General features: G+C 57.9%; 3 protein-coding genes across 10 annotated transcripts in view; 1 reads left to right on the forward strand and 2 right to left on the reverse strand.

Moving 5' to 3' along the window:
- Window positions 1-802, reverse strand: part of CLEC16A (C-type lectin domain containing 16A) — a 183,448-nt gene extending 182,646 nt beyond the window's left edge. For 2 of the 4 annotated variants that reach the window (XM_040973335.1, XM_040973334.1), the window contains exon 1: window positions 514-802. In XM_040973335.1, coding sequence (XP_040829269.1) covers window positions 514-593 — 80 coding nt within the window. In that variant the 5' untranslated portion in view covers window positions 594-802. The remainder of the gene's footprint in view (window positions 1-513) is intronic. The other 2 variants (XM_040973333.1, XM_040973332.1) reach the window with 2 other exon arrangements.
- A 1,384-nt stretch (window positions 803-2,186) lies between these two features.
- DEXI (Dexi homolog) lies at window positions 2,187-12,814 on the forward strand. The gene is made up of 2 exons (XM_040973343.1): window positions 2,187-3,041; window positions 12,728-12,814. Exon 1 carries the CDS (start codon window positions 2,638-2,640, stop codon window positions 2,923-2,925), a length of 288 nt encoding a protein of 95 aa, XP_040829277.1. The 5' UTR covers window positions 2,187-2,637; the 3' UTR covers window positions 2,926-3,041; window positions 12,728-12,814.
- A 1,935-nt stretch (window positions 12,815-14,749) lies between these two features.
- Window positions 14,750-27,879, reverse strand: part of CIITA (class II major histocompatibility complex transactivator) — a 38,935-nt gene continuing 25,805 nt past the window's right edge. For 4 of the 5 annotated variants that reach the window (XM_040973339.1, XM_040973338.1, XM_040973340.1 and 1 more), the window contains exons 9-20: window positions 27,015-27,179; window positions 26,500-26,568; window positions 24,171-25,821; window positions 23,221-23,379; window positions 22,254-22,325; window positions 19,229-19,309; window positions 18,631-18,723; window positions 17,847-17,933; window positions 16,664-16,747; window positions 16,439-16,522; window positions 15,754-15,851; window positions 14,750-15,375 (exon numbers count right to left, since the gene is read on the reverse strand). In XM_040973339.1, coding sequence (XP_040829273.1) covers window positions 15,776-15,851; window positions 16,439-16,522; window positions 16,664-16,747; window positions 17,847-17,933; window positions 18,631-18,723; window positions 19,229-19,309; window positions 22,254-22,325; window positions 23,221-23,379; window positions 24,171-25,821; window positions 26,500-26,568; window positions 27,015-27,179 — 2,621 coding nt within the window. In that variant the 3' untranslated portion in view covers window positions 14,750-15,375; window positions 15,754-15,775. Of the gene's footprint in view, window positions 15,376-15,753; window positions 15,852-16,438; window positions 16,523-16,663; window positions 16,748-17,846; window positions 17,934-18,630; window positions 18,724-19,228; window positions 19,310-22,253; window positions 22,326-23,220; window positions 23,415-24,170; window positions 25,822-26,499; window positions 26,569-27,014; window positions 27,180-27,879 lie in introns of those variants that run through there. The other variant, XM_040973342.1, reaches the window with a different exon arrangement.

Below are 27,879 nucleotides of genomic sequence, written 5' to 3' on the forward strand. Positions count from 1 at the left end.
TTCTCATTCAAGCAACTCTCAAAGCCATGGCAGCGGGCAAGTACCATCACTTTAGCCATTACACACCTGTGGAAACCCAAACCTAAATCACACACACACACGCACGCCACCCCGCACCACCCCTCAAGTCGGATCCGGAGTTGCCCAACTCCAGAATCCGGACCCTTGGAACCCCTCAACCGTCCCATGCCGAGAAGTATCAGCGGGGAAAGTCTGGCCAGCACCGTCCGCCCCGCGCGCGAACCAAACCCGCATCCGCAGCCGAAACCTCATCGCCCGGCTTTCCGCGTGGGGATCTGGACAGTCCACAAAGCGGAGCTACTTGGCCCAAGGTTACACAGCCAGGAGCGTCGGGGTCAGGGTTCGAGTCTCGGCGCTCCGACTACCAATCCCAACCTTCGGCCGGGGCGCCCCTCTCGGTCCCCGACCTCGGCTCTCACGCCTCCCAGCGCCCCCAGCCCCACGCCCGACCTGCGGCCTCTCCCACCCACCCCGTCCCCCACACACACTCACTTGAGGTGGTCCAAAGAATGGATATTGCGGGAGGACTTGCCATGGCCCCCGCCCACCCAGCTCCGCGAGCGGCCAAACATGTCGGCGGCCCCGGCCCGGCGTTCGCCTCACGGTCTCATGCCCCAGCGGCCGAGCGGCCTGGCGCCCGCGGCCGCAGCTCCAGCGGAGGCGGTAAAGAGACCGCCAACCACCTTCCTCCCCGGCCCACAGCCCCGCACTGACATTCAGCCGGAACCGGCCGTTCGACCACCGCGCTTTACGGCCGCTAGTGAGAAGGACTCTGGGAAATGCAGTTCACTCGCGGAGGCCTTGGTGGCGTCAGGACTCTGCTAGCGGACTACAAGTCCCGGCGTGCACCGGGCGCCCTCCGAGACGAAGCAGCGCGAGGAGAGGCGGTGCCTTGGTCCGGATGGGCGGAGCAGATTAATGCAGATAAATGAAAAGGTGTCCTCGCAGAATGAACAAGTATTGGCTTTGTGAGAAAAACAAGAATAGCCTTTGCATGGCGTATAGTGTGTGCCACTGCCCTTGACACTTTGCATATATTTACATGGTTAATTCTCACGACAACCCTATGTGTTGGGATTGTAGTATTATTATCGTTGTCATCATCACCATTTTATCATGTGGAAAACTGTAGCAGAGAGCAATTGACTTGCCCGAGGTCCTATCGTTAGCAGATGACAGAACCAGGGTCCGAACCCGGCTATCCTCATGTTCATCTACACCCAGGTCTCGCATATGGGCGGTAAGGACCCCATCACCCGGCTGATGGACCCCTACCTTCCAGGGCCTGGAGCCGGGAATGAAACCCAGGCAGTCCCAGGTTGGATGTAGACTTAACAGTGCACCCCCTTATATGGCTCACAACAGAAAAACAATGGGCCAGTTTAATGCTCAACAGGATAATCCTTCACTCTGTGGTACTGGCATCCCATAGGGACGCCAGTTCTTGTCCCAGCTGCTCCACTTCCAATCTAGCTCCCTGCTTAAGGTCTGAGAAAGTGGTGGAGGATGGCCCAAGTCCTTGGGGCACTGCACTCAACGCGGCAGACCCGGAAGAAGCTCCTGGCATTTATTTTATTTGAAAATACAGATATACATTCATGTAGATCCACACACATACACACACACACACACACATGCACCACATCCTGGCTGAAGTGCCCACTTGCCCGGGGTTCGCTGCACCCAGCCATTCCCCAACCTCGCGTTGCAGACCCCCGGGTCGCGCCGGGCCTGCAGCCGCAGCCCCCTGCCCACCTGCCTCCAGGGGCCAGCGGGAACCGAGCCCCAGGAGGCGTGGCGCCAAGCGCAGCCCTGGCGAGTGGCGGAGGCAGCGCACGGCCCCTGCGCTGAGCTGCGCAGCCTCGGCGTCAACCGTCCGGCTTTGAGCCGTGTGCGTGGGCTCTCGAGTCCCTCGTCCCGAACCCGCGACCCCCAGGGAAGACCCGAGCCCGACTTCTGGCGCCCAGCCGAACCGAGAAGCCACTTCAGGACGAGCCCCCTTGGGGGCGGGGCGCGGCGGGGCCCGCCCCCAGGAGGGCTTGAGCCAATGAGAGCGGGCGCTGGGTCGGCCAATGAGCGCGAGTGGCAGGGGGCGGGCCAATGAGCGCCGGGTGGCTCGGGGCAGGGGGCGGTGCTCGGAGCGCCGCCCGGAGGGGACGCGGCGGCCGCAGCCATGGGCGCTGGGCCTGCGGGGGCGCGCAGGGGGCGCGGGGAACGGCCGATCCTGGCGGGAGAGGCGGCGGCTGGGACTGGCTCTCGACGCTGAGCCGCTGTGGGAGTCCCTGTCCGCGCTCCGAGGAGGGCCTGTAGCTGCTAACGGGGTGCCTCGGACGGGAACCCGGCGGTCGCTGGCCACTTCACGGGACGAAGTGGGGGGAGCGGGCCGGCCGGTCGAGAGGGCCTCGTGGACACCTTGGGGGGCTGCAAGCGACCTCCCCCACGCCCACGCCCCGCGCGGCAGCGACCGCCGCATCTCCGCAGCGGGGGCTCTGGAGCCCAGGGTCGCCCCGGTCGAGCCCCGGGGGCACCCCCTGCATGGCTGAGCTGCCCCCTCGTCGGCCGCCCGGTCGCTGCCGGGGCTGAGCTCGCCTGGCCGCCGCCCTCGCCGCCCGCTGCATGCCCGGCGCCCGGATCGCAGCCCACCTGGACGCACTGGGCCCCCTGGTCCCCTCCGCGCAGCCTCCGCTGCTGCCCTCTATGTTCTTCGTGGGCCTGTTTTTCGTCAACGTGCTGATCCTGTACTACGCCTTCCTCATGGAGTACATCGTCCTCAACGTGGGCCTCGTCTTCCTGCCCGAGGACTTGGACCAGGCACTCGTGGACCTGGGCGTGCTCTCCGACCCCGGCTCCGGCCTCTACGATGGCGACTCGGAGCTGGACGTCTTCGATGGGTACTTGGAGTAGGGTCTTGCCTGCCAACCCCCCTGGGCCTGGACCAGCTGCCCACATCATGCCACCGCCGCCGCCGTCTGGATGGGGATGGGACCTCAGGTCGAGGCCTTCCCCTGCCCCGGAGGCCTGTAAGTGCCCACTGAATGAACCCGGGTTGGGATCCTGGCCAGGGCAAGAGGGGCACCCCGTCCCTACCCCACTCCTTTGGGTCTCATGTGAAGCCAGACTTGGCACGACCCCTCTTTGTGGGAACAGCTGTTGAGGAGGGAGTACCCAGGGACTGAGTGACTTGTACTTAACCCCAGGACTTGAGGGAAAAGGATTTGTACCCAAATATGTTTGAGGCAAAGCCGGCAGCTCCTCCCCCCATCCGCAGCCCATCTTGGTGGTGACCTTGAGTTGGGGGGGGGGTGATTCACTAGTTCTCAAAGGGTAAAAAGACTTAGGGGTGTCAGAAGAGATACAGAGGCCACACGGACTGCCTTGGTCCTGTGAACCCCAGGGGCAGCTGGATGGAGAGAGTGGGTGCAAGGCCAAAGGCTGCTGCACAAGAAAAGAACCCCTCTGCAAAGAGCCTGGACTTCCTGGCCTTGCACGGCTGCTGTTGGGATCAGGTTTCAGTGTGCCCAACCTGTGGGCTCTGCAGCTGAAGTCTGCAGAGGCTGCCAGGGTGACTGGCAAGCTAGGGGGTGGGGGAGGGAGGGAGTGGCACCAGCTTTGCCTGCTGTGTGTGTAAGACCTCCAGGGTTCGTGGGTCAGCCGGTCCTTGCACTGAGCTGTGGAACCCAGCATCCAGCCTCTGCACTATGACCAGCCCCCTTAACATGTTCTGGGGGAGAGTGAGTCAACTAGTCCAGAAGAGGGGGCCTGCCGGGCACCTGTCAGGCCCAGGGGAGGCTGTCAGGACAGGCTGGGCACTCGGGTTGTGTGGTGCTGGACTCTGATTTGGACCCAGGGCCTGAGTGGCAGGAAGAGGGGACACGGAGGTGAGGAGGTGAGCAGGGCTCTTTTGGAGGATGGACACTAACACCGCTTCCCCCGATCCTGTCCTTTGCCTGGTGGTGCTGGAACAGACTGTTGGGGAAACGGAGTGTTTCTTTCTCACAGTTCTTAGGGGGGGGTGCTAATGCCACCTATGTGGACTCTGCCCTCCTGACCTGGTCACCCTGCAGAGGCCCCACCTCCTAGTTGCCGCGCAGACCTTGGCTGGGGTTTCAGCATAGGAGTGTGGGGGGCACAGACATTCAGTTTGCTGCAGTGGTCCGTGCAGGGTTGAGCTGAGCTCAGGGAGGGTTTAGCAAGCACCAGGTGCAGGTGGAGATGTGCCCGCCACTTTGCATAGCTCCCCAGCCCACTGCCTGCCTGCCCGCCTGCTTGCCTTGTATTGAGCCTATGTGCATTTGTTCACACCAGTCTAGGGAATGAGTCCAGACAGTACTGCCTTGGTACTCAGAGTGGAAGACAGCAGGGTCCAGACTAGCTCATCAGGGTCGTTGGGAGTGCTGAAGGCCTATAGGAAAGACACAGGTTCCCCCTGAGGAGGCAGCACCTCAGAGCTGGGACCTAAGTGGGTGGAAGGAGGCAGACATGAAGGTACAGAGACAGTGCAGCTGAGGCAGAGGGGACTCAGGGGGGGTTCAGGGGGGCTCAGGACAGAAGAGACGCTGGCTCATCCCACATCCGGAAGGAGGCTGCAGTGGCTGGAGTGGCGCCCTAGGAGCAGTCACGGGGGAGGAGAGTGGCGGCCACGCCGTGCAGGACCTGGCAGGCCACAGACAGGAAACGACACAACCAAGTTCACTCTCTGCAAAGGTAACTTCGAAGCTGTGAGCAGTGCAGGCGCAGGCAGGCTAGCTCGGAGGCTGGGAGACGTACAGACCCATGATCAAGGCTAGGCTAGTGGTGACAAGGAACTGGACCAGACTGGGCACACCTGCTGGAGGCAGGGCGTATGTGATCCACCCAAAATCTTTCCTGCTCATTGGACACCCCCGGTTCTGGGCCCTCTGTGGACTCACTCATTTAGTCTCAACAGACGTCGGGCCTGCCTATTTTGCCAAGCCTTGTGCTAGGCCCCAGTGACCCCACAATGAATCCCTGTCGCCACGCTAAGTACTTGACTCTGAGACGGTAAGTTTGGCAAAGAAAGTCTCACTTTATCCCTTGACCGCTGCCTCTCCCAGCCAAACTGGAACTGAAAACTGAGGTCCAAATGTTCGGATGTACCTTACAGCGAGCACAGTCAGAGCAGAAGCACCAGGGACACTCCTGCAAAGCTTCTGCAGTCACAGGGGCTGAGCCCTAACAAGTGGGGAGCCAGGGACCCCACCCCAGAGCCGTGTGGCAAGCCAAGTGCAGAGCACTCACTCCCTGCCCCATCCCAGGGGGCTGAGGAGGGGTCGCCACCAGCAGGAAAGCCCTGTAGGAAACCTCCAGGACATCTGGCAGGCCCTGGTCCCCAGGCTCTGCACCAACCAGCACAGCTTTAGTCATATCTGCTCTTCCCCATTCTTTGTCCTGGGGACACACGAGCCAGTCCAGGAAACCCTGACTCCCTGCACACTCGGGCCAGCCCCAGGACCTAGAGTAGGCGTGGGAGGAAAGGGTGCACCCGCTTGGGTTCCCCCGTGGGCTCTCTTCCATCCTCTCCTGCATTCGCCCACCCAGTTCAGCTCCTCTAACATTCTGCAAGCACCTCTTGCAGGCTGTGGCCTCAAGGTCATGGTTGAATGCTAGGGCCGTCAGCTCAGATGACCTGGGTTCCAGTCCCAGGTCTAGCAAGGACCTTGGTCACACTCTTTGACACCTTGGTGCCTCTGGTTCCTCATGGACAAAACAGGGAGATTGGAGAGGAGAGAGCTTGTGTGCTGGCCTGTGGCTCCCGGGGCACCAGGTTGGCAGCTCTGGAGATCTGCCTCTGCCGTTTTCCTGCAGTGTCAGTTCCTGCCCAGGAGCAGGAAGGGAGTGGACACCCAGGGCTGCTGCTGCTGGCCTAGCACCCAGAGCACCCTCACGTCCTGAGTTGGGCACTGAGGCAGCCTGGCTGGATTGGCTTGTCCCGGTTCTTGCCGAAGGCAGCCAATGCCTACCCACGCCATCTCTTGGCACATGGGGGGGGGGGAGTGGGGAGAGGAGCAGTCCCTGGGCTGCAGATGGAGAGGCTGGGGAACGCTGCTGCAGGGTGGGTGTGTCTGGCGCAGGCTCACTGCCCCATCTTAACAGGGCCTCCCGGCTTCCCTCATTGTCACCTGACTGCTGACCACCTGCTCCTTCTCCGTCCTCCTGCCTCAGCTCTCCCTGCTGTTCTGCAGCCTGTGCTGTCAGCAGAACTGGGTTAGGCATGTCACCATGTCACTGCCTGGCTCAAAGACACAGACCCTTGGGGGCCTGAGCACAGTTAGATTCAAGTCACGGGAGATCCCACAGGCAGCATGTGCAGCTCAGGGAATGGGGCTGATGGCAGGAAAGCAGGCAGTAGGCTATGGTTTTCACCAGGTGAGTTAGGTGCAGCTGCGCTTCCGGCCGACTTGCAGTCCCAGGAGGGCCCTGGCCACAGGGTGCAGCCATGCTCACTGCCCCGTGGCGCAGGAGACTGCAGTCTGCAGCCCTTCCCCAGCTGGTCTTTATCTTCATGATTTTGACATCTGAAGAGTTAGTCTAGTGTTTTCTGGAAGGCCTCTCAGTTTGGGGCTGATCAGACCTGGATGGTGTGTTCTTGGCAAGAGCACCACAGTGGCAAGCGTGTCCTCGGTGTGTCTGTTCTGGCACTGCTGACATTACCTTTGACCTTGGCTTGGCTAGGGTGGCGTCTGCCCGGTCTCTCCCTAGTAGGCCATCATTGTACCTTATAGCTCATCACCTAAGATGAAATGCACATGTCAGTGCTTCATTCATAAAAAATCTTTTTAATGTGTTCAGTCTTTCTTTTTTTTAGATTTCAGTTCACATGACAGTGATGAAGTTCCTGCTTCTTTAATCCCCACTTTTTTTTTCCCCTCAAAATTTATTTTTGATATCTGCTGGCTCATTCCCTAGAAGTCCGCAGAGGCCAGGCTGGGCCAGGCTGGGCCAGGAGCTGGGCATTCCATCTGGGTCTCTCACATGGGTAGGATGCCAGCATCCCCTACCAGAGTCCTTTGGGCCGTCTCCTGCTGCTTTCCGAGGCACGCAAGCAAGGAGAAGAGGAGCACGGCCTCAGTCACCACTGCTGTATGGGATGCAGCATGGTTCTTTCCTCAGGTGCCCACACCAGCTGCACCTGAGCTGGACTGGGGCCAGGAGCCAGAACCTCTAAGCAGGGCCCCCGCCACTTGAGCCATCACCTGCTGCCTTCTGCAGTGTTCACAGGAAACTGGAAGCCGGTGGCACTGAGGCTTCAAGTCCGGCTCTCTGATACAGGATGTTGGTATCCAAGCTGAATGCCCATTCCTTGTGAATTTAGTTTTAAATAAGATTTTATTTTTATTTAAAAGTCAGTTACAGAGACAGAAGGAAAGAGAGATTTTCCATCCACTGGTTCACTCTCCAAATGGCCACAATGGCCAGAGCTGAGCTGGCCCAAAGCTGAGAGCCAGGAGCTTCTTCTGGATCTCCCACGGCAGCACAGGAGCCCATGGTCTTGGGCCATCCTCCACTGCCTTCCCAGGCCCTAAGCAGAGCATTGGATTAGAAGTGGCACAGCCAGGACATGAACTGGTGCCCATATAGGATGCCGGGGCCTCAGACAGAGAATTAACAACCTGTGCCATCATGCTAACTGCAATGAATTTATTTTTAAAAGAATGTTTATGTACCAGCACTGTGACACCAGCAACCATAAATGTGAGTCCTGGCTGCTGCCCTTCCCATCCAGCTCCCTGCGGAAAGCAGCAGCAGATGGCCCACGTGCTTGGGCACCAGCCATCATGTGGCACATCTGGATGGCATTTCCTGCCTCCCACTTAGAAGTGGGCCTGCCTTGGCCATTGCAGCCATTTCAAATAAATGGCATATGTACACCTTACAAAAAAAAAGGGAACATATTTATGTCACTGAAAAGAAAGCCATCACTTGACACAGTACCAGAGTCTTGAGCAGAAGCCCTGAAGCCAGTTGCACAGGGACCGGGCTATGACCTGCAGGCAGCAGTGCCAGGTCCTTTAGTCGTAGGACAGCCAGGTCCATCACTTGATCTGCGTGTACCAGGCTACTGCAGAAAGCTCAGGGAAAATGCTTATGATGAAATGGTTGCATCGATTTCCATCCTTTTTGGGCACTAGAATAAACTTTTTCTTGCGTTTTTTTTGGCCCATCCCTCCTATGGCATCCAGTGTTAGCTGAGCCCATCTACACGTGCCCAAAAGCCTGCTGCTTGGAGGCCTTGCAGGCCTGTGCCATCTTTGGCTGAAATCCCACCTCGCTGCACCCACACCTCAGGCAGGTAGACTTCTCCTAAAGCCTCTGAACAGGAGAGCCTGTCTGAGGGCACATGCTGGAGACCTGGGGCGATGAGTGACGTAGGTTGGCATTTAATACCTGGCTGCCACACCAGGAAGGGGATGTGGGGGCAGCAATGACAGGTCCCTGTGCATCCTGAGTGATGGGTCATGCTTGGGCAGCTGGGAACTCCGGAAAGCCTGCATTCCCAGCATTCCTCTCAGGAAGAGGCTGGGCTCAGTGGTTAAAAATAACTGCCCTCACCCCCCTGCGGTGCTTCCCTGTGAGGCTCCATGACAAAGGAGAAACTGAGGCATGGGAAGGTCGGGTGACTAGCCCTAGGCACCCAGCCATGATGTGAAGGCCTCGGGCCCACCAGTCACTGTGCTGGTGCCTGGGTGCTGTCTGGAGCATCCCCTGGCGGGGAGGCAGGGAACACGGGGAGGGCAGCAGTGACCACGGAACAGCAGCAGAGGGCACAGGCTCAGAGCTCCTGCCACTTGTCCTATTTGACAGTGCCAGGCTCAGGTTTGCAGGTCAGGGCATGGAGCTACAATTAAAAGTTTCATTTTCATTGTGTTTCTAGCATTACCTTGGATGCTGTTTTTTATTTTGAAGTGACATAAAGACTCCCTATAAAAATACAGAGTCGGGGCAGACATCATGTGCGTCAGCTGCCACTGGGATGCCGGCAGGCCCTGTCTGAGGGCCTGGTTCCAGTACAGCTTCCTGGTGGGCACATTCTTGGAGCAGTTGATGATGACTCACGTCCTTGGGTCCCTACCACTTGGCTGGGAGCCCTGGATGGATTTGCAGTGTCTGGCCTGGGCTGGCTCACCCCAGTCATTGTGGGGATTTAAGGAGTGACACAGCACATCTCAATTTTTCTCTGCCTTTCAAAAAAAAAAAAAAAAAAGCAAAGTGCATTGAGTAGTTTAGATAAAGTGCACTGATTTTTTACAATGTTTGATCCAAAGTTCAAATCTGAATACCAAAATGACCAGGAGTGGAAAATTCCACACCTGACTTCATTTGACAGGTTGCTGTCAAGACACAGGTTCATTAAGACTGTCTAAAATTCCTTTCAGGTTCTAAATGTAAGTGAATTTTGTGTTTGGCTTTGGGCCACATCTCTAAGATAAGGATAAGTAATGTGCAACTCATACTAAGGTGACAGTGCCCGTGGCTGTTGGATAAAGCAGACTCACAAAGACCGTGGGCACACGCCACCCCTCTGACAGGCCTCACAGTCCCAGGGTGGCAGGTCATACCTGAGTGAAGTCTGCTTTGGACACTTTGCTCAGCTGTCCAGTACAAGCAAAAGGAGCGGGGAGTTCTGAAAACCACTGTCTCTGAAGAAAAGCACTGCCACCTACAGAACGTGGGGCCAAGAGAATGCCCCTGCAGGTGCTGGGTTCTAGTTGGGAACCAACGTGGGGCTGATAGGACAGGCTGCTACAGCCTGCAGCCACGTACGTGTGCTGGGAATGAGCAGGTGCTTGGACAACACAAACAAGCCCCTTGGCACCACCACCATCCCTGTTTCCCACAGATTGCTTCTAAGAGATGGGGCAGTTTGCCTGAGGTCACACAGGTAGGAAGGGGCAGGGCCAGAGTTAGCCCCAGCAGGCCCACTCCTGATCTCAGCCAGCTGTCCAGAGGACGAGGATGGCGGGAGGCAGACTGCATGGCAGTGCACAGGGGACATGTGGGCCCTGTCCTCACTCCTGTGGATCCTAGCCTCAGTGACCTCCACAGAGGTATGGCCCGATTAACCATCACTTCTTAAAGCAGTTCTCACCCAGTGTCTGACAAAAAATGACCAGCCAGTGACCTGGCATCAAAGGCTATAGTTTCAGAAAGAAAATCCCACAATAGCAAGTGGCAGGAGGGTGGGGAGCCTGACACACCATGGTTCTGGGTCTTTGGGATCAGACCACAGCGCTCTGGATCTGGACGCTGCTTTGGACAAGCTGTGTGACCTTGCACAGCCAGCTTAACCTCTCTGAGCTCCATCTGAAAAGCAGGATGTACATTTGGAGGAATACGTGAACTAGGACATGAGAAGCAGTGCAAGGTGAAGGTGGAAAAGTACTCGGTAAAGGCAGCTGTCACCATGATTTCCTCTTGCAAATCAAAGAAGCGGATACTGGCCTATAGCGGTCAGCGTGGGTGCATCCCAGTGGGTCCTCTGGCCAGAGACTGAAACCTGGGCCACATGCAGGTCCCAGCACACTGTGTGACCTTGGGAGAGATCACTGCCTTACCAGGCCCCTTCGCTGAGATGTGGAGCACGCAGGACTGCCTCGTCCCCGAGCCTAAAGGGACACCAGCGGTGTTTTCTGCCACATCTGCCTACCACCCAATTATTTGCGTAGTTCTAGTCCTCTAAGTCTACTCTTGTTCCAAAATGTCTGGACGAGAGGAACTTGGCACCTGCTGCTATAAACAGGCAGACACAGTGACAGGAAGAGCAGAAGGAATCCAGTCCATCCCCGAGATGGCAGATGGGCCATGCCAGCAGCTGCCTGGGCCCTGTCATCACAGAAGTGGCAGAGGAGGGGGGCTCGAGGGCAACATCCGGGCAGGGGAGAGTAGCAGTCCTCCACATGGGAGGACACATTTGAGTAAACCCTTGTGCTGCAGGTTGCTCGAGGCCTGTACAAGGTCCCTGGAGGCGGGGACCAGCAAGCATACTCATGCTGGGATAAAAGAGGGACCCAAGGTCGCCTTTCTGGGAGGTAGTGCTCCCCTAGCTGTGGCTGCTTGCAGGTTCCTTGGGAGGAGTGTGGGGGCTAGGGAAGGCGTCTGGAGGGGCACATGCCCAGCTGGCCTTGAGAAGATGAGTTTGGCTCCTGCCTCCTACCTGCCCCCACCTAGCCTGACCCAAACACCAGGGGCTCCTGGGCCCGTCGTGCCCTGTCAGCCTGTCACTCCCCTGCTGCCTCGGCTGTCCTTTGTACCTCCATCCTTTGTTTCTTCCCATTGCTGTCATTGGGTATAGGACCTCACCAGGCTGATCGCGGCTCTCACGGGCCGAGTTTGTGCCGTGTTCGTGCTCATGGCTTTGTGCCTGACACCCTGGCAGTACAAGATCATTCTGTGTTTAGATCTTGGGTGGAACCAAGGCCTGATGTCTGAGCCAGGCTCTGCATGCCTCAGCTGAGCCTCCTCTAGCAAGCATTTGGCATCTGTGAACCTTAGTCCATCTGTAAAATGGGATCACAGCAGGATCTAACTCGGGCTTGCTGAGAAAGTGGAATAAAACCACCCAGGAACAGACCCAGGGATGAGGCTTCAAGTACAAGTTGGGGGTTGAGCAGGGAGGTCCCTGCTGCTGCAGCCTTGGAGCTTAGTCCAGCCCAGCTGTAGTGAGGGGGCTGAGGGACTGATCCAGTGAAGGGGTGTGGGGAAGACAGCTCTGCCTGCACTTGCAGCTTGGGGCCAGCATATGGTGAACTCGAGCAAAGAGGCAGGCAGATGGAAGGCGGCAGAGAAGCGTGTCAGTGGTCACTGTCAGGCAGGGTCAAGGCCACCACAGCCTCTGTAACCAGAAAGTGGTGGCTGCTCTGGTTGCAGTAGTCCTGCTCCTTACTGGCCCAGGGCTAGCTCCACCTCTCCCAGTCATGGAACCTCCATGTTTCAGCCTGTGAAAAGGGAAGATGGGCGGTTCTCGGAGGAAGTGACGCTGCTCCCTTTGCGGCCACAGGAACATTGCTGGGGGCACATTCTTTACTGCCATGGTAATGAGCTGCAACTGGTATTCAGTGTTTGGGTCCAGAAGCTAAGCACAGCAGGCCCAGAGGACACCCCCACAAGGGATGGGGCTATAGAGATGAATGCCACATCTGGGAGGCAGAGGCCAGCAAGGCCAGAAGTAGCTTGGTTATGGCCAGACCAGAGTTTTCCTGTAGGTTGTCAAGCACTTTCCAGGCAGGGCTGGAGGGGCTGCCAAGGACTTCCCAAGCTCGGAGATTGCTCCTTGCCCGAGCCTCAGGTCATCCAATAGAACTGGAAGCAGCAGCACCCCGGCCCACGTGAGGCTGTGCTGGGTTCTCCAGCCCAAGTCCTTAGTAATCAGGCAATTGAGTTTACAGGTTTGGGCAGCCTTCCATGTCCCACGTCAGAGCACCTGGCTTCTGACTCCAGCTTGGCTTCAGGGATGGCTCAAGTAATCCAGTTCCTGCCACCCCTATAGGAGACCTGAATCTAGCTCCCGGCTTCAGCCCGGCCCCACCTGGCCACTGCAGACACGTGGGGGCATAGCTGTCTGAGTGGTTCCCCGGGCTTGAGGGGGATTGGGAGAGTTCCCTGCCTATGCCAAACCCCTGGAAGCCTGGCAAGCCTGGCAGCAGCTGGTACCTCCACACTGGTAACGTTCCTTTTGCCTTTTTCCTAGACCTGCGCCCTTTGAAAGCTTTGTGCCAACAGAGAAGTTCCCATCCAGAACCAGAAGGGTGGAAGGAGAGATTGGGCCTGCCCCCACAGGCATGTAACGACTCTGTGCCCCTGCCACATTGCCAGGCCGGCCCAGTCTCGGCCTGTGACTGCGCAACAGCGATGGATGTTTACAGGAACCCAGCCAGTGTCTGCCTCCCTGCACCTGCTTCCACTTCGCCTTCAAACAGAGGACGCACACAAGAGCCACTCCCAGCTCCAACTGACAGCCTGGCCGGCCTCGGCCTAAGACAGGGACCCCCCTGAGGCACAGAAGCTGAGGGGTGGCGTAGCAGCTTGGGGTGGGCTCCCTGCTTACCCATTGCAAGTCACGTGTCCCTTATCAGGTTGGCAGAACCGACAAATGCACCATGTTGCTCCTCTGGCCAGAAATATATTTTTGAAACTATGAGTGGTGTGGATACTTGATTCCAACCAACCTGTAAAAGCAATACTTAGGAAGCTGACTTCTTCTGATTAAAAAAAAATAGTATGCAACTCCCACCCCTGGGGGCCCATTATACAACTGGGAGACCGAGGCTCAGGGAGGGAACTTGTAAACTGGGCTTTGGACTTGGACAGTCTTGCTCAGGAGTCCACAGCTGAGCCACAGACCTTCGGGCCTCATGAGCAGGAGAAGCTTAGCACAGCAATGAGCACGTGACAACCACAATCATTAAGGTTTATTGAGCAATTATGCCATCCCTTGCACATCAACTTGTTATATAAAAGGCATCACCGTGAACAGCCTCTGAATTCATACTCTCAGTTCCAAACAGACCAAGAGTAAGGTCCAGTCATGCCCACGTGGCTGATGGACGCAGCAGGTGCCTGAGCCAGGGCATGGCTCTGTGCTCATCCCTGGAGTCACACTCATGGACACCCCATGGGCTCCCGAGTGGGAGGGCAGGAATACCTCGAGGAGTGATGGCTTACACCTGGGTCACAGCCTTGATGGCCTTGTGGCTTAGCCGTGACAGAAGGCACCTGCCTCTCTGTAAGGAATACCAACCAGGCAGCTCATGCCAGACCCCCAAGACCCCTGATATCAGTTTTGACATGCTAGAAAGTGGAGCGGAATTTAGGAACCTGGCTGAATCCACGGGTATCAGGATTGGCCTGCAGGGGCTGAACAGACTGCTCCCAAGGCCACCGGGACAAACCCAGGCTGGCTCAGTGGGCACCTTTGACCTAACAGGCCATGCCCCAGTGAAAAGCAACAGCCATGCTGGCAGCTACCAGGTAGGAAGTGGTGCTGCCAAGTCCCTTCTGGCTGGCGGCAACTGCAGTAGGATTCCAGCTTGGCTGGGAACCAGCTCCCAGGATACAGCTGGGCTGCAGGGGTGGTGGGAGGAGCTCCCCTGCAGAGCTCATGAGGCTCCAGCCTCTCTGAGCCTCAAATAATGCACTTCCCACCAAGTCTAAGGAAGTCGCAAAGAAAAGACCTGCACCAAGGGACATTCCGCCACATGCATGCATGTGTCCGTGTGTGTGTGTGGGTGGCACTGTCCGGACAGACAGGGCTGGCATGCATGTGTCTGTGTCCCTGCCCGTGTGTGTGTGTGTGTGTACGTGTGTGTGCGTGGGGGGGGGGCACTATCAGGACAGACAGGGCTGGCATGAATGTGTCCGTGTCTGCCCGTGTGTGTGGGGCGACCACTGTCAGGACAGACAGGTCTGGCCCGTGGCTTCCAAGGACAGGTGATTGCTCCTCTGGCCTCCCTGCCCCCTTCTAGCTCCCTCCTGTCTCCTGGGTCCCCCCTGAGCCCAGACCCATGTAACCAGCTCCCCTGGTTGAATGTCCAGCATCACGGGCTGGACATTCAAGTGAATGATCCTCCAGGTGGCCCTGGGCCAGGCTAACCCTGCTGAGCCTAAAGAACAGGCATGTGGTTGAGTCAATGTAAGAGTGTGTGTTGCTGGAAGCCACTACATTTTGGGGTGACTTGATTGTATTAGGTAATCAGAAGAGTAGGTACCCCAAAATGGCAATCATGGTGCAATGCAAACCCTGCATCTATTGAATGAGACCTTCATAATGTAGTGGAGAAGGACACAGGGAATGAAGGCCCGAGGCCATGGCGGCCCAGTCTATCTCCCCTCACCTCTGTTAGTGTACTGCCAGCCGGGTCCCAGTTAAGGTCCAGCATGTCTGACCACACCCAGATCTGACCTTGGTCAACAAAGTTCGTGCAAACAGTGAGCGCCATGGACAGAGGCGGCCTCTGTTGTCTCCCAGCCTGTCCTGGTTGTAAAGCTGTCTCCCAGGGCCAAGCAGGCCTTGTTGGGACGTCTAGTCTAGCAGTGTTACATAGCTGAGCTTTCTCACCAGGCCGAGGGCCTGACCCGGCCATGGCTGTCTTCAGTGTTGTGAGGGGCCCACAGCAGCCAGCAGGCCCCTAGTCATCTGCCCGGCTTGCCACAGTTGAACAGGGCTGGCATCCACCTGGGCTCTGAAGGAGTTTGGAGCCAAGCCTGGTTCTGCCAGGAAAACAGATGAGGGAACTCCTCCCAGCTGACGAGGGGACAGGATGCCAAGGCCCATGGGAAGAGCTGTGTCCACAAGTCCCCAGTCCCGGGTGCAGGTGGTCAGTGTCTTCAGAGAATGAGCTGGGGAGGGAGGGGAAACAAGAGGGAGAGGATATCAGGGTGAGGATGGCAGGAGTGGTGCACAGCACAGATGGAGGAGAGGAGGGGTGGGGAGAGCGTGGGTGGATGTGTGGGTGCTCATCCTCACAGGGAGAGGCTGGGCCAGGTGAACACCAACGCATATGGCTGCGCCCTCCCTGCCCTTCCCAAGCCTCTAAGCCCGGCCACGGCGAGGACCCAGGGCTGGGCTGCCAAGGCCTGACGGATGGATGCTTGTACTCAGCCAGAGTGGAGACCAAGGTCCCTGCCCAGCCTGCCTTTAGGAATTCTGCCTTCACATGGCTGCACACCCCAGGGACCCCATGTCTGGCCCCTCTCAAGTGCCCCCCACCCAGCTACCTTGTCCAGGGCACAGCTGGGATCATCTCAGGCTGATGCGTGAGTCCAGCTGCTGCAGGTGTTCCTGGACACCAAAAGGGATGGTAGGCGTCCACATCCTGCAAGGGAGGGCACTCAGTGGCAAGGAGAGGGCAGGGAAGGCAGCCCCAAGCCCTTGCACTGATGCAGCCAGCGGCAAGGCCAAAGATCCCCGTCCCTTCTGCTGCTGACAGCCTGCATGACCCCAGAAAGGTTGCTTAAGTGACAAGGCTCTGTGCCTTGTCATGCTCATCTCAGAAGACCCACCCTGACCATCTTTGAGGGTACAAAAGATTAGAGTATAAAGTACCAGCACTGGGTGCTAGACATCATATTGACTTAATACAAAATGATCTCCACCTGTGGAATCAGTGACTTGCTGGGTACCAAGCGGTGGGAGGTAGGTGTTGCCACAGGGTTTATTTCTGCAGGCCAGACATTGTTCCAAGAGCTGAGCACGGCCTGGCTAATTAAACCTCATGGAACCTTGTAGGATAGATATTGTGATCAGGTCCATTTCACAAATGAGGAGTCAGGCCAGCTGGGGTCAGGGGCACCAGCACTGGGGGGCATAGCAGAGTTTGGGCTTTGGGGCTACCCTGGGCCCCATGCCTGCACAGCTCCAGGCTCTCACCCCTTCTCCCTCCCTCCAGGGGCCAGGACTTACGCCAGCGTCTCCACGTGAGGGCACTTCCTCAGGCTGGCGGCGAGCTGCTGGGCCCCGGCAGCTGTGAACTTGTTGTACTGGACGCTGGGGGGAGAAACCCATCCTGGGACCTGACCAAGGCCACCTGCCCCCTGCCCCCGGCCGGTCCTCCCCCGATGGCGGTGGGAAAGCCTCCAGCCTGCTGTCTCCTGGGCCTAGCCCTGCTGCCCAGACTTGCATACTCACTCCATCACCCGCAGGGACACCATGTCTGGAAGCACTTGGGCCAGGCTCCCGGCTCCCACGTCACAGATGCAATTATTATACAAGCTGTCAGGAACACAGGTTGGGGAAGGACTCGAGAGTGCTGGGGGTCAGGATCCAGGGGCACCCACGCTCAGCTAGGATTAGTGCCCCATCTTACAGAGGGGTAAACTGAGGCCCAAAGAATCAGGGCGGCCTCTCCATGGTAGCACAGGGAGTCTAGGCAAGTGGCAGGATAAAAGGGTTCCTGGCTGTCAGACAGCTCTTAGGGGAATGCCTTTCTGAGTTCAAATCCTAGCCATGTCTCTTTCTGCCTGGGTGATTGTGGGCAGTTTCCTTCACTCCATGCAGACACACTGTGCTCACTGGCACAACTGGGCCATCGGGGAGGAGTAAGTGAGCTGGTGCTGGCACAGCACCCAGCATGTCCTGGGCTTTGTGAGCTCCCTTCCCAGTGTGAGTCGTTATTTGAAGATGTTTAACCTATGTGTGCTCCTCTACTAACAACACAAGCAGCTGTGTGGCCTGTTCAAATCTGTCCCTAGTTGCCAGCACGGATGCTGTCTGGCCACGGTGCACGTGAGACAAAACTGAGCTTGGGCTGAACACAGCAGTCACACAGGCTGTAGGTCCTACAGGACACAGCCTACACACAGGTACATGGTGGTCCTGGTGACTGGTCCTGGCTGGACCACCATGTATGGACACCCCAGGAGGGATGCCCCAGATGCCGTCTTTCCTGGGGATCCATCTCTGTCTGTCCCTGTCCGTGGGAAGTTCCTCCCAGGTCAGAAAATGGAAAGAGTTCTGTCTCAAGCTCCGTTCTTCCTTAGTCTTCAGGATCACTCCAGGGAGCTGGGCCGAAAGGACGGGAAAGCACAAGGTGCTATGCCCAGGCCAACCACAAGGTGGCAGTGTCCTCACTGCCAGGAAGCCCTCTCCTCTGAGGAAAGACACTGTTTCCTGCCAACTGGGGCCATGGGGCCAGGTGCTTTTCTTCAGTCACTGGGCTAGCTCCCATTTTCTGGAATGAGTGAGGGACCTGTGCAGAGCTTCTGCCCTGGGGTTTGGCTGACCCTTTTGTTCAGGGATTTCAGGGTGACTTTGTGGGAGCCACATGGGGCTCCCTGCCCTTCCCCCCAGACAACCGCAGATCCTCACTCACCTCAGCCTGAGCAGGGATGCAGCAAGTGAGGGCAGGGCCTCGGCCAGCTTGCAGGCGCCCACATCAGTGATGCTATTCTGTGACAGGCTGCAGGGACACAGTGACAGTGAGGCCTTGAGATTGTGTGGCACTGCCCCCGTCTGTCAGCTTCCATCCACCCATCTGTCCAGACTGGACACGCTCCCTCACAGGCGCCCCAGGGTGGCCAGTGGATGACAGCTGACCTTGGGGACAGTGGTGAGTGAGGAAGTGTGAATGACAGAGGAGATTCACTAACCCTGTGACAAAGGGGGTGAGAGGGTGGAGAGAAATGGGGCCACGTGATTTCACGGGTGCTTCACCCATCTCCGATCTCGAAAGTCCAGAATAGCTAAAATCAATTTCACCGTTGTGTAGGTTTTAGTGAGAAATCCTAACCTGTTACCCTCACGCACGCCTGAGTGGAACTTCCTGCCACTGAGCACTGGCTGTTTCCAGGCCTGCATACTTAGGGGTGTGTATGTCTGCTCCGTGTGCCTTCCCCCGGGGAGCTGTGCAACGCCGCCAGGGGACTTGTCCTTTTTAAAGCTGAGACTGCAGAGCCTATGCCCGCGTGTAACAGGTGCCCCTGAAGAAGCTGCTGACTTCACAGATGACAGGATGAATGGATGACGAGAAGACTGAGTGAGTGAAGGAAGAGTTGAACGTGTTGTTGACTGAGTGAATGGACGGGCCAGCGGAAGACACAGAGAGTCAGCTGGACCTGGGGCAGAGGCAGCAGGAAGGGCAGGCCCCGCCCACTTACTTGAGTGTCTCGAGGGACTTCAGCTGTGGGAAGGTGGCTGCGAGCTGTGACACACCTTCATCCCCGATCTTGTTCTCACTCAGAGAATCCAGGCTGCAGGGGGGAATCAGATGGGAACCCCTGACCCTTCCTGGCCCAGCTCAGGATTCTTGTGGCCCTGGCCTGGGTGCAAACAAGCACAGGGCCCGCCTCCGAGCTGCTGGGGGCAGGCAGTCACTGCTGCCCAGTGAAGGACCAGAACCCTAGCTGTGCTTCACAGGAGTCCCGGGAGCTCGGACAGCTTCCTTCACTTCTCAGAAGCCTCACTGAGAGACAGGACTGAGTCCCCAGCCTCCCTGGGGGGCTGCCGAGGCCATGCAGCAGGATGAGTGTGAAAGCCCCCTCTACCCACTGAGGTCCCAAGCTTGTCTTGCTGCCGGGAGCCCCCCCTCCACCCACTTAGTGTGAAAGCCCCCTCCACCCACTGAGGTCCCAAGCTTGTCTTGCTGCAGTTCCGGGGCTGGGGCCTTAGGAGACGAAGTTTCAGACAGAGGCCAGGGTCTCCTCTCTGCACTGCCTCACGGACGGGCTGGGGACGAGGGCCGGGATCTACACTTACTCCAGATGCTGAAGCGAGGAAAAGGCTGTGAGGACCTTCACCAGTTTAGGAAAGGCTTGGGGGCCCGAGGTGGGCCCTAACCTAGGAGGCAAAGCGCACAGCTTAAACTCCGAGATATTCGTGGCACTGACTCAGTCCCAGGGGACCTCTCTCCCTGCCTCCCTCCCTCTGCCCACAGCGCCTTACAGCTCAGCGAGGCTCCGTACTGTGGGCTCCCAGTGCTCCTGTCTGAGCACAAAGCCAGCCCCTGCTTTGCCAGTCTCCCTCTCCTTCCACAGTGGTCTGGGGCAGGCGCTGCCAGGTGCCAGGTAGGGACCTCCCCCATGGCAGGCCAGATGGCTTGGTCACTAGTTTGCATCTTAGTGGACACTGACTCTCTGCCAGGCCCATGCCAGGCCCATGCCAGGCCCATGCCATCTGACGCAGACCTTTGAGCAGAGGGTTTTTCCTCTCTGCATTTTACAGATGGGCAAACTGGAGCACAGAAGACTCGCCTAACCCACCGCAGGCCACACAGCCTGCCTCGACATTTAGACTTTAGGAAATGAGAAACACCAGAACAAAGGGCTGTATCATTAAAACATAGCTAAGCATATTCAATATAAAGAATGGCGCTTTGTTCTTGGAATAACAACCTTCGACCTTCCTCAATATTCAAACAACCAGTGTCTGATGAAATGACAATGCCAGTGCTGGTTACCTTGGTCTGGATGCGTGTCCTTGAGACACATTAGAAGGAGACTCTCTCTCACTGGCTTTCATTCTGAAATGTCCCCAGTCACCGTGAAAGGCCCAGGAGGAACAGGGCTCCCACTGCGGGCCTGAGCAGAGCACGTGACTAGCGCCTGTCTCCTGAGCGGCCAGCCCTGGCATGAGGCTGGTACACAGCCTGAGGAACTCATCGTCAGACATTTACTGCTCTTCCTGCTGGGCCTGGCAGCCCAGAAGAGAGCTGTGAGCAAAGCCGACAGCAATCCTTGCCTTATCTGACATCCCGGATAAACCAAGCGATCGGTGCTGGCCCTACTGTGTGAGCTGGAGGCTGGTGTGGTTAGACTGCAGGACCACAGCAGGAGGGCAGGGAATTTCATTTGATTTACTCAAGGATTAAGAAAAAAGTCTTGCTGGGGACAGGTGTGGTGGTACAGCTAGTTAAGCCAACACCTGTTACTCTACCGCCCTGTATGAGCACCGACTGAAGTTCCGGCTGCTCCACTTCGGATCCAGTTCCATGTTAACGTGCTTGGGAAAGCAGTGGAAGATGGCCCAGGTACTTGGGTTCCTGAACCCATGCAGGAGACCAGCACGGAGCTCTAGGCTCCTGGCTTCGCTTGGCCCAGTCCTGGTCATTGTGGCCATCTGATGAATGAACCAGTAGCTGGAACACTGACGTCTCTCTATCACTCTGTCTCTCAAATAAAAACGGACACATTTGAAATAAGGCAGCATGAGAAGAAAATAAAAATAAATAAGGCAGGGGGAGGACTTTACTGAGTAAAGACCGGAATGAGGTGAGTGTGTGGGCCAGGCAGACAGCATGGCCAGTGCAAGGTGAGAGCCAGACCATGTCTGGTGAGGTTAAAACCAGCAAGGAGGTCCACGTGCCCAGAGCAGAGGGGGCGGGGAGGTAGTGCAGTAGAGCAGGGCCGAAGGTTGGGGGAGGGCTCTGAGCCTCGCAGCCTCACTGCCATGCCCCTTCGGTCTGCACCACGGGTTCCCGGCACCAGCACTGCCCAAAACAGGTGCCCCAAATAGTTCTTTGCTTCCTTCCTTCCTTCCTCAGAACCTTCTTGAGGCTTCCGGCGAATGGCTGGCTGGTTCCCGGCTCTAGCCCTCTTCTACCTCGTAGCTACTGTTCCCCAATGCGCAGTTCCGACCTGGGCTCGGGGCTTTTTAAGCTGAAAATAAACTTAAGCTGAAAAAAGGGGCCCTCGGGGACTGTGTCCAGACGTTTCCTCTTTTCAGCCACTCTTGCACCTCAAGTGTGGCCTCTTATTTCTGTCCATAACGAGAGATGCCGGGCTTTCTCCACGGGCGGGGCAGGGGACCATAACTAGGTGAGCCCTGAGCTGGTGGGCCGCACCTGGGGCCTGTGGCTGAGCGCTCACCCCGCCCGGTTTCCTCTTCTGTAAATGAGGAAGAAAGCTGCTCCCCAGAGCGGCTCTTGACACTGCCGGGAGGACATGTAAAACAGCCCGCATGCACCGGAGCTGGTTAATGATTTCTTCCTTGCCGCTAGATGCACTTGAATTTTCTGACTCTGACAATGTGCTCGCTCTGGGCCTCAGCATCCCCGGCTGTACAACGCAGTGATGGCCTGAGCTGAGAGGTCAAAGTGCTACGGCCAGACAGACCTGAACATGATTGTGGTTAGGACCTCTTATGTGCCCCACTGTCCTGGTCTGACTGGGACTGGCAGTGCCAAAAGCTCCTGGGAATTCTCTGGGCTGGCAGAGAACCCAGGCTTGAGTGGGAGTCTCTGCATGATAGAAACCTTTGAGGAGTCTGCTACACAGCCAGGCCTGGATGCTGGACAGGTACTGGGGGACGGAGAATGTTGTCGGCCAGGGCTGCCCTTGTGTCGACCCACATGCAGGCCTGGGGGTGGTCACGGCAACACCCTCCCGTGGGAAGCGGCAAGCAGGGTCCGTGTGGGGCTCTCTTCCTATCCCTGGAGCTACAATTTCTGGAAGGCCTTTCTTCATCTGGCCCATTCTTACTCCCTTGTTAAGCATCAGTACAGATGCCGCTTCCTCCAGGAAGTCTTCGTAAGTTGGTATTCTCATACTCCTGGATCTTCCTGCCACAAATCACAATTATATTAGTCTGTAAACTCAGTAAGGACAACAGCATCCCTGGGTTATCCACGCAGGGACTCTTGCATCTGCTGAGTGACTGGGAACAAGCAAGCTGAGCAGCATGTAGGCATCCCAGACTGCCCCTGCCACGGGAGGCAGAGTGACTGGGCTGGGGCACCCACCTCCATTCTGCTGGACCCCCTAAGTCCATGTGGCCCTTTGCTTACGCAAACTCCAGTTTCTTCAGGTCCCGGACAGCAGGGAGGTCTCCGGCTTCGTCTGTGGAGGTGCTTCTCATCCTAGAGGGACAGGTGATGTTAGGGGGCCTGCCTTCTGTCACTGCACCCCTCCCTCTCTGTCCCTGGAAGGACCACCTGCTATGGGGCAAGGGCCGCCTCTGTCCACGGGAGGACCGCATGCCACAGGGCGGGAGCCGTCTCTGCACTGAGAGGGGAAGCCTCAGGACAACGTGTCATGGAGAAGACCCTCCACGGAAGCCCTCACAGCACGGACCAGGGGCCCACCATGACACAGCTGCTGTGGATCGATCTGCTCTGCGCCCAGGACCCGGCCTGCCATCCAGACAGCAGAGACAGCATAGCTCTGCGCCCGGGACCCGGCCTGCCATCCAGACAGCAGAGACAGCATAGCTCTGCGCCCGGGACCCGGCCTGACATCCAGACAGCAGAGACAGCATAGCTCTGGGCCCCAAATGGTGACGGCAGACACCCCGTTACCAGATGTGAAAACACCTCGGGATTGCCCTGCAGGAAAGGGCCTCTGCGTGGCTATGGCTGGAAAGGACCTGGGTATATGATGGTCAGTGATGAACAGGAACAGGAAGCAGGGCTGTGCCTGGACACTGCCTGCCAGGAGGGCTGTGCCTGGACACTGCCTGCCAGGAGGGCTGTGCCTGGACACTGCCTGCCAGGAGGGCTGTGCCTGGACACTGCCTGCCAGGAGGGCTGTGCCTGGACACTGCCTGCCAGGAGGGCTATGCCTGGACACTGCCTGCCAGGAGGGCTGTGCCTGGACACTGCCTGCCAGGAGGGCTGTGCCTGGACACTGCCTGCCAGGAGGGCTCGGGACAGCTGCCAGCCAGGTAGACAGGGCAGAGATCTCCAAGGACAACAAGCACAGAGGGACCCACACCCAGCCTGCACGTCACCAAATTGCAGGATTCCGGCCCCTCACCTCTGGGTCTGCACAAGGTTGCCCAGGTCTTCCACATCCTTCAGCGACTTGGCTCGAAAAGGCTCAATGGTGAATTTCTCCTCGGCTGCATGGAGTAGCTTGGTCTCCCCACGCTGCTGCAGGGACTCCCACAGCCCCACTGTATCACTCAGGTTGGACCTGTGGAGGGATGGCCTCAGACCCAGGCCTGGTGGCTGGTCCAGACCACAACAAGAAGGCAACTCTAGGAAGGGAATCAGACCTTTCTTCCCCTCCTTAGCTCACCCGTTCCCTCCTCCAAAAAGCCTTCAATGACCACTCTAGCCTCTACTGGTTCTTCTTGTTCTTCAATTCTCCCTCTTGGTTTTGTTCTCCTTTTTGCTTTGGCTGCTAGGAAGCTCAGTACAACACTGTGAGCACAATCTGTAAGGACCCTAACAGCCTGGGTAAGATGCGTTCAGACAGAACGTGGGAATGATTCTCCCACACAGCGGAAGTGCTCCAGCACATTGCAGAAGGACTTAGACCAAAGGAGGGAGTTCAGATTTGACCCTGAGTTGGTGCTGAGCCCTCAAGGGACTGTAAAGAGGGGTGGGATGTGGTCAGGACTGGATGCTGGGAAGCCTGCTCTGCTGGCCGAGCAGCAGGTGGCATGCAGGTTGGGAGAATGGAAGAAGTGAGGGGAAGGCTGTGGCCTTAATCCACTCCGAGAAATGCAAGCTCGATTCGGGGGTAAGAAGAAAGCACACAGGGACCCAGCCCTCTCTTGGGCGCTAGACAGGGCCGGGGCCTGGCAGCCTTCAGACACTGGGTAGAAGACAGACACTTCCCCTCGCCACCAGCGAGGCATGGGACAAGCACCTGCCCTGCTTGGAGTTCTTGGAGTCTCTGTCACCTCAAACAAGGGGGACTCCATTCTGCCCGTCTTAAATGAGACACAGGGTGGACCCACAGCCGTCCCTGGCTCCTACCTGAAACTGCCGACATGGGTGAGTCCCACAAGGCTAGCCAGCCCGCAGGGATCAATGCCAGTACTGCGGAGGTCCAGGGAGAAGTCTCGGCCAGCCGCCTCCAAGGCCCTAGCCAGCACGTGCACGTCGGGGGGTGTGAGCCGGGTGCCCAGGAACGAGAGGCGGGCGGGAAGTTCCCGCACCACATGCTGCCAGATGCCAGCCTCCTCGGCCTCGTGGGCACAGTGCAGCAGCTCCAGCAGCCGCCGTGCCCTCAGTGTCCCTGGCTGCAGCCTCTTCAGGTATCTTGTGAGCACTTTCTGCTTCCGGTCCACCACGGTGGCTGCCTCAGACCCCATGAGGGCACCCAAGCAGCGGGCATGAGGCTGGAAGAGGAGCCCAGTGAGGAAGCGCGGCACACCCTCCAACCAGTTGTCATAGGGCCTCTTCTTCCTCGGGGTCAGCGCCAAATACTGTGGTAGCTCCTTGTCCTTGACCTCGCAGCTCAGCGCTAGCCATATGGCACCCAGGAAGCACTGCAGGAGGAAGCTGGGGAAGGCCAGCTCAGCTTCCGTGGCACCTGGGCCTGGTTGCACCAAGCCCCTGGCCACGGCCCACGTCCTGAGCTCCTCTGATGGGAAGTGACCCTTTTGCAGTGTACTCTGGTGCCTTCTGCCTGATTCCCAGGCCAGCCTGGCCAGTCCCAGCAGGGCGCCTGGGGGGCCAGCCCTGATGGCAGGGCCCAGCAGCTCCACGTAGAGTCCCGTGAGTGTGGAGGGCAGCGGGGCCCTGTCTCCCCGCTCCAGAGAGGCCTGCGCCAGCTGGCAGGCCACCCGGCACAGGGTTGGGCTGTGGCAGTGACTGAGCAGGAACGGCCGGTCCCGCAGGAGTGTCAGGGCTTGCTCTCGCTGCTCAGGGGCTCCGGAACGCTCAAAGTAGCATGCCACATAGGCCTGGGCCTGCTCAGCTGAGAAACCAGCCAGCTCAAACAGGGCGTCGGCCTTGCTCAGGCTCTGGCCCAAGCGGCCCCGCAGCCGGGCCATGAGGAGCAAGGTGCAGCCTGGCAGCAGCTTGCGCTGCAAGAGACCAGCCAACAGCCCCCGGAGGGAACAGGGCTCTGAGGCCCCAAGGCCACCCACGCTGGGCAGAAAGCCCTCCTGGGCTTCAAGCTCCTCGAAGGCATCCAGGATGAGCAGAACACGCTCAGGCCTCCTCAGTACATGGCTGAAGACCTCGTCATCCACTGCCAGCGATGACGACTCTGGAGACAGAAGCAGGTCGCGTAGGCGGTAGGTGTCCCCGGGGCGGTCCAAGCAGTGGCAGGGGATATGGAAGACAAAGTCGAACTGTGGGAGCTGGCTGCGGGCCCAGGCCCGACCCACGGCCCAGGCCCAGTGGCTCTTCCCCTGTCCGGCCCTACCCAGCACGGCGATGATGCGTGTCTCTCGTGGCCGCCGGTGTTTGCCAGCAGCCAGAAGCACCTCAGCCGGACCCCCGTGGGCCAGCTGCCTCTCAGCCCAGTCCAGCGTGGCCAGTTCCCTGTCCTGGCTCTTGGTGCCATTCCTCTCCAGCTGTGCCCTCACCAGAGCCACCTCCATCTGGATGCCATCTGGGCCTTCAGGCTCAGCCTGGAACTTGTCCTGCAGTGAGTGCCAGAGCTGCCTCACTGGCTCTGAAAAAGGCAAGGAGGCTGTGAGGATGGGGGAGGCATACTGCAGGGCAGGCCCTGTCTCCAGCCTCCTCATTCGCCCCCCAGGCCTCTGCCTCCGTTAGCCCAGAGCCCACTCACTCATTAGCACACTCACACAGCATCGTGTTCATCCCCTCCTTTTGCAACTCCTCTTACTCTTACACTCACTGACCTTCTGGCTGTTCTCTCAGTATAAAGAAGTGTGTGGGGGTGTGTGTGTGCAAGCAGCCCATGTGTCTGGCTTCAAATCCTGGCTCTGCCACGTGCCCATGTGAAACTGAGTGCACTGCATACCTCACCAAACCTCAGGATCCTCTTCTGTTAAATGGGAGTAAGGTTGGGGCTGTTGGAGACACTATTGACTTAATATCACGAATGTGCGTGGACAGACCCCTGGGAGTAGTCAGCCATTTAGCCGTTCTCTTATTCCCACCTTCCACCATTCCCAGCCCATCATCTGATTCCTTCCTCCACCTTCTCTATCTCCACCCTCTGCTCCGTCATTCTCAGCTTCCCACACAAGACAGCAGCTCCTGGTGTGGACATAACCAAGGGAGCATGAGTGAACACAGGAAGCCAACACCAGAGGGGCTGAACAGCCAGAGAAAGAGCAAGTGAAGCCCTTCACCCAGGACAGAAGACCTGTCACCCGCCACTGACCAGGCCACTTTGGAAGCTTGCTGGAGACCTCCCGAGGTTCCTGGGATTCGGTCGGATGCATACCGTCTTCTGGAGATGGAGGAGCAGTGTCAGAGTTGGGTGGGAGTTCCCCAGGGCCTCCCCCATTTCCTCCAGGCCTCAGTGCATCCCGCAGACAGAGCATACATGGGCTACGGCTCCAGGAACAAGAGCATACAGGAAGCTGCTCAAAGGTGCCGTTCTTTGGTAAGCTATACTTAAAAAATTCAGCTGTGCTCAAGAAACCATGGCATCTAGTGCAAACTGGGATTTGCAGCTTCAGAAGCTCTGAGCAGGCTGGGCCTGTTGCCCTGCATGTAACCAGCAGCCAGATGCTGGTGACCCTGGATGGGTGGGACATTGATTCTCCAGCTATCCTCTTCCCACTTCCTGCAGACCCTGGCCTGGTTTTATTCACAAACACGATCACCAGGGAGCGCTGGCCCTGGGCCTGGCTCTGGCTCCCAGGAACCCTCACTGACCCTGTGGCTTGTTACCTATTATGTCTGCACGGGAGGTCAGGGCTGGCTCAGGCATGCTGGGCAGGTCCGCCGAAGATGGAGCGAACGGGCTGGTGGAGCCAGGTCGGTCTGGGGACTTCGGGAGGCTGTGGACAGCGGGGCTGCTGGGAGGCGGTGCCTGGCTGGCCTGGGGCAGCTTGCCTTTGTTAGGGGTGGAGAGAGGTTTAAGAATAAGCACACACCCATCCAGGGCCTCGCTCAGATCCACTAGCCCCAAAGTAGGCTCAGGAGCCTGACCAGTCTGCACAGAGGGGAGGGGGACTTGCAAAGCAAGATGTTTCAGCAGGACACTGAGGGCGCTCACCTGCCAGAGCCTCGGCCTCCTCAGCAGTGAAAGGGACCCAGCTCCTTGCGAACCCAGGCCTGGCCCCACCCTGGCCCTCTTCCCATTGTGGGGCCAGGTCCCGTGGCCCTGGACACTGGAAACCACTCCCTTGCCTGTGGGCTCCAGTGCGTTAGACAGACACTGGCATGCCCCAACAAAGGGACTCTTTTTAAAGATTGATTGATTGATTTGAAAGGCAAGGGTGGAGGAGAGAGGAAGGGAAAGACAGAGAAAGAAGAATCTTTCATCTTTCCTAAATGCTCCACTTGGACCATCTTCTGCTGCCTTTGCAGGACCATTAGAACACTGGATCAGGAGCAGCAAACTGGGATTGGAGCAGCCATTCGGACATGGGTGTCATAAGCAGTTTAACCTGCTGTTTCACACAACCACCCCAGGACACTCTAGGTCTGACTGCAAAGACCCTCTTGAAAGCCCAGACATGCCTTCCCTAGGAAAGCCACAGCCCCTCAGTGTGCTGGGTCAGTGGGGACTGCTAAACTTCAGGAAACAAGA

Source organism: Ochotona curzoniae, unplaced genomic scaffold, assembly GCF_017591425.1.
Source record: "Ochotona curzoniae isolate NIBS_2020 unplaced genomic scaffold, NIBS_Ocur_1.0 contig_2321, whole genome shotgun sequence".
In the NCBI taxonomy this organism is placed as follows: domain Eukaryota; kingdom Metazoa; phylum Chordata; class Mammalia; order Lagomorpha; family Ochotonidae; genus Ochotona; species Ochotona curzoniae.

Bases quoted from the DNA above. Each gene is read 5' to 3' on its own strand.
- DEXI (XM_040973343.1), top strand. From the start codon at position 2,638: ATGCCCGGCGCCCGGATCGCAGCCCACCTGGACGCACTGGGCCCCCTG.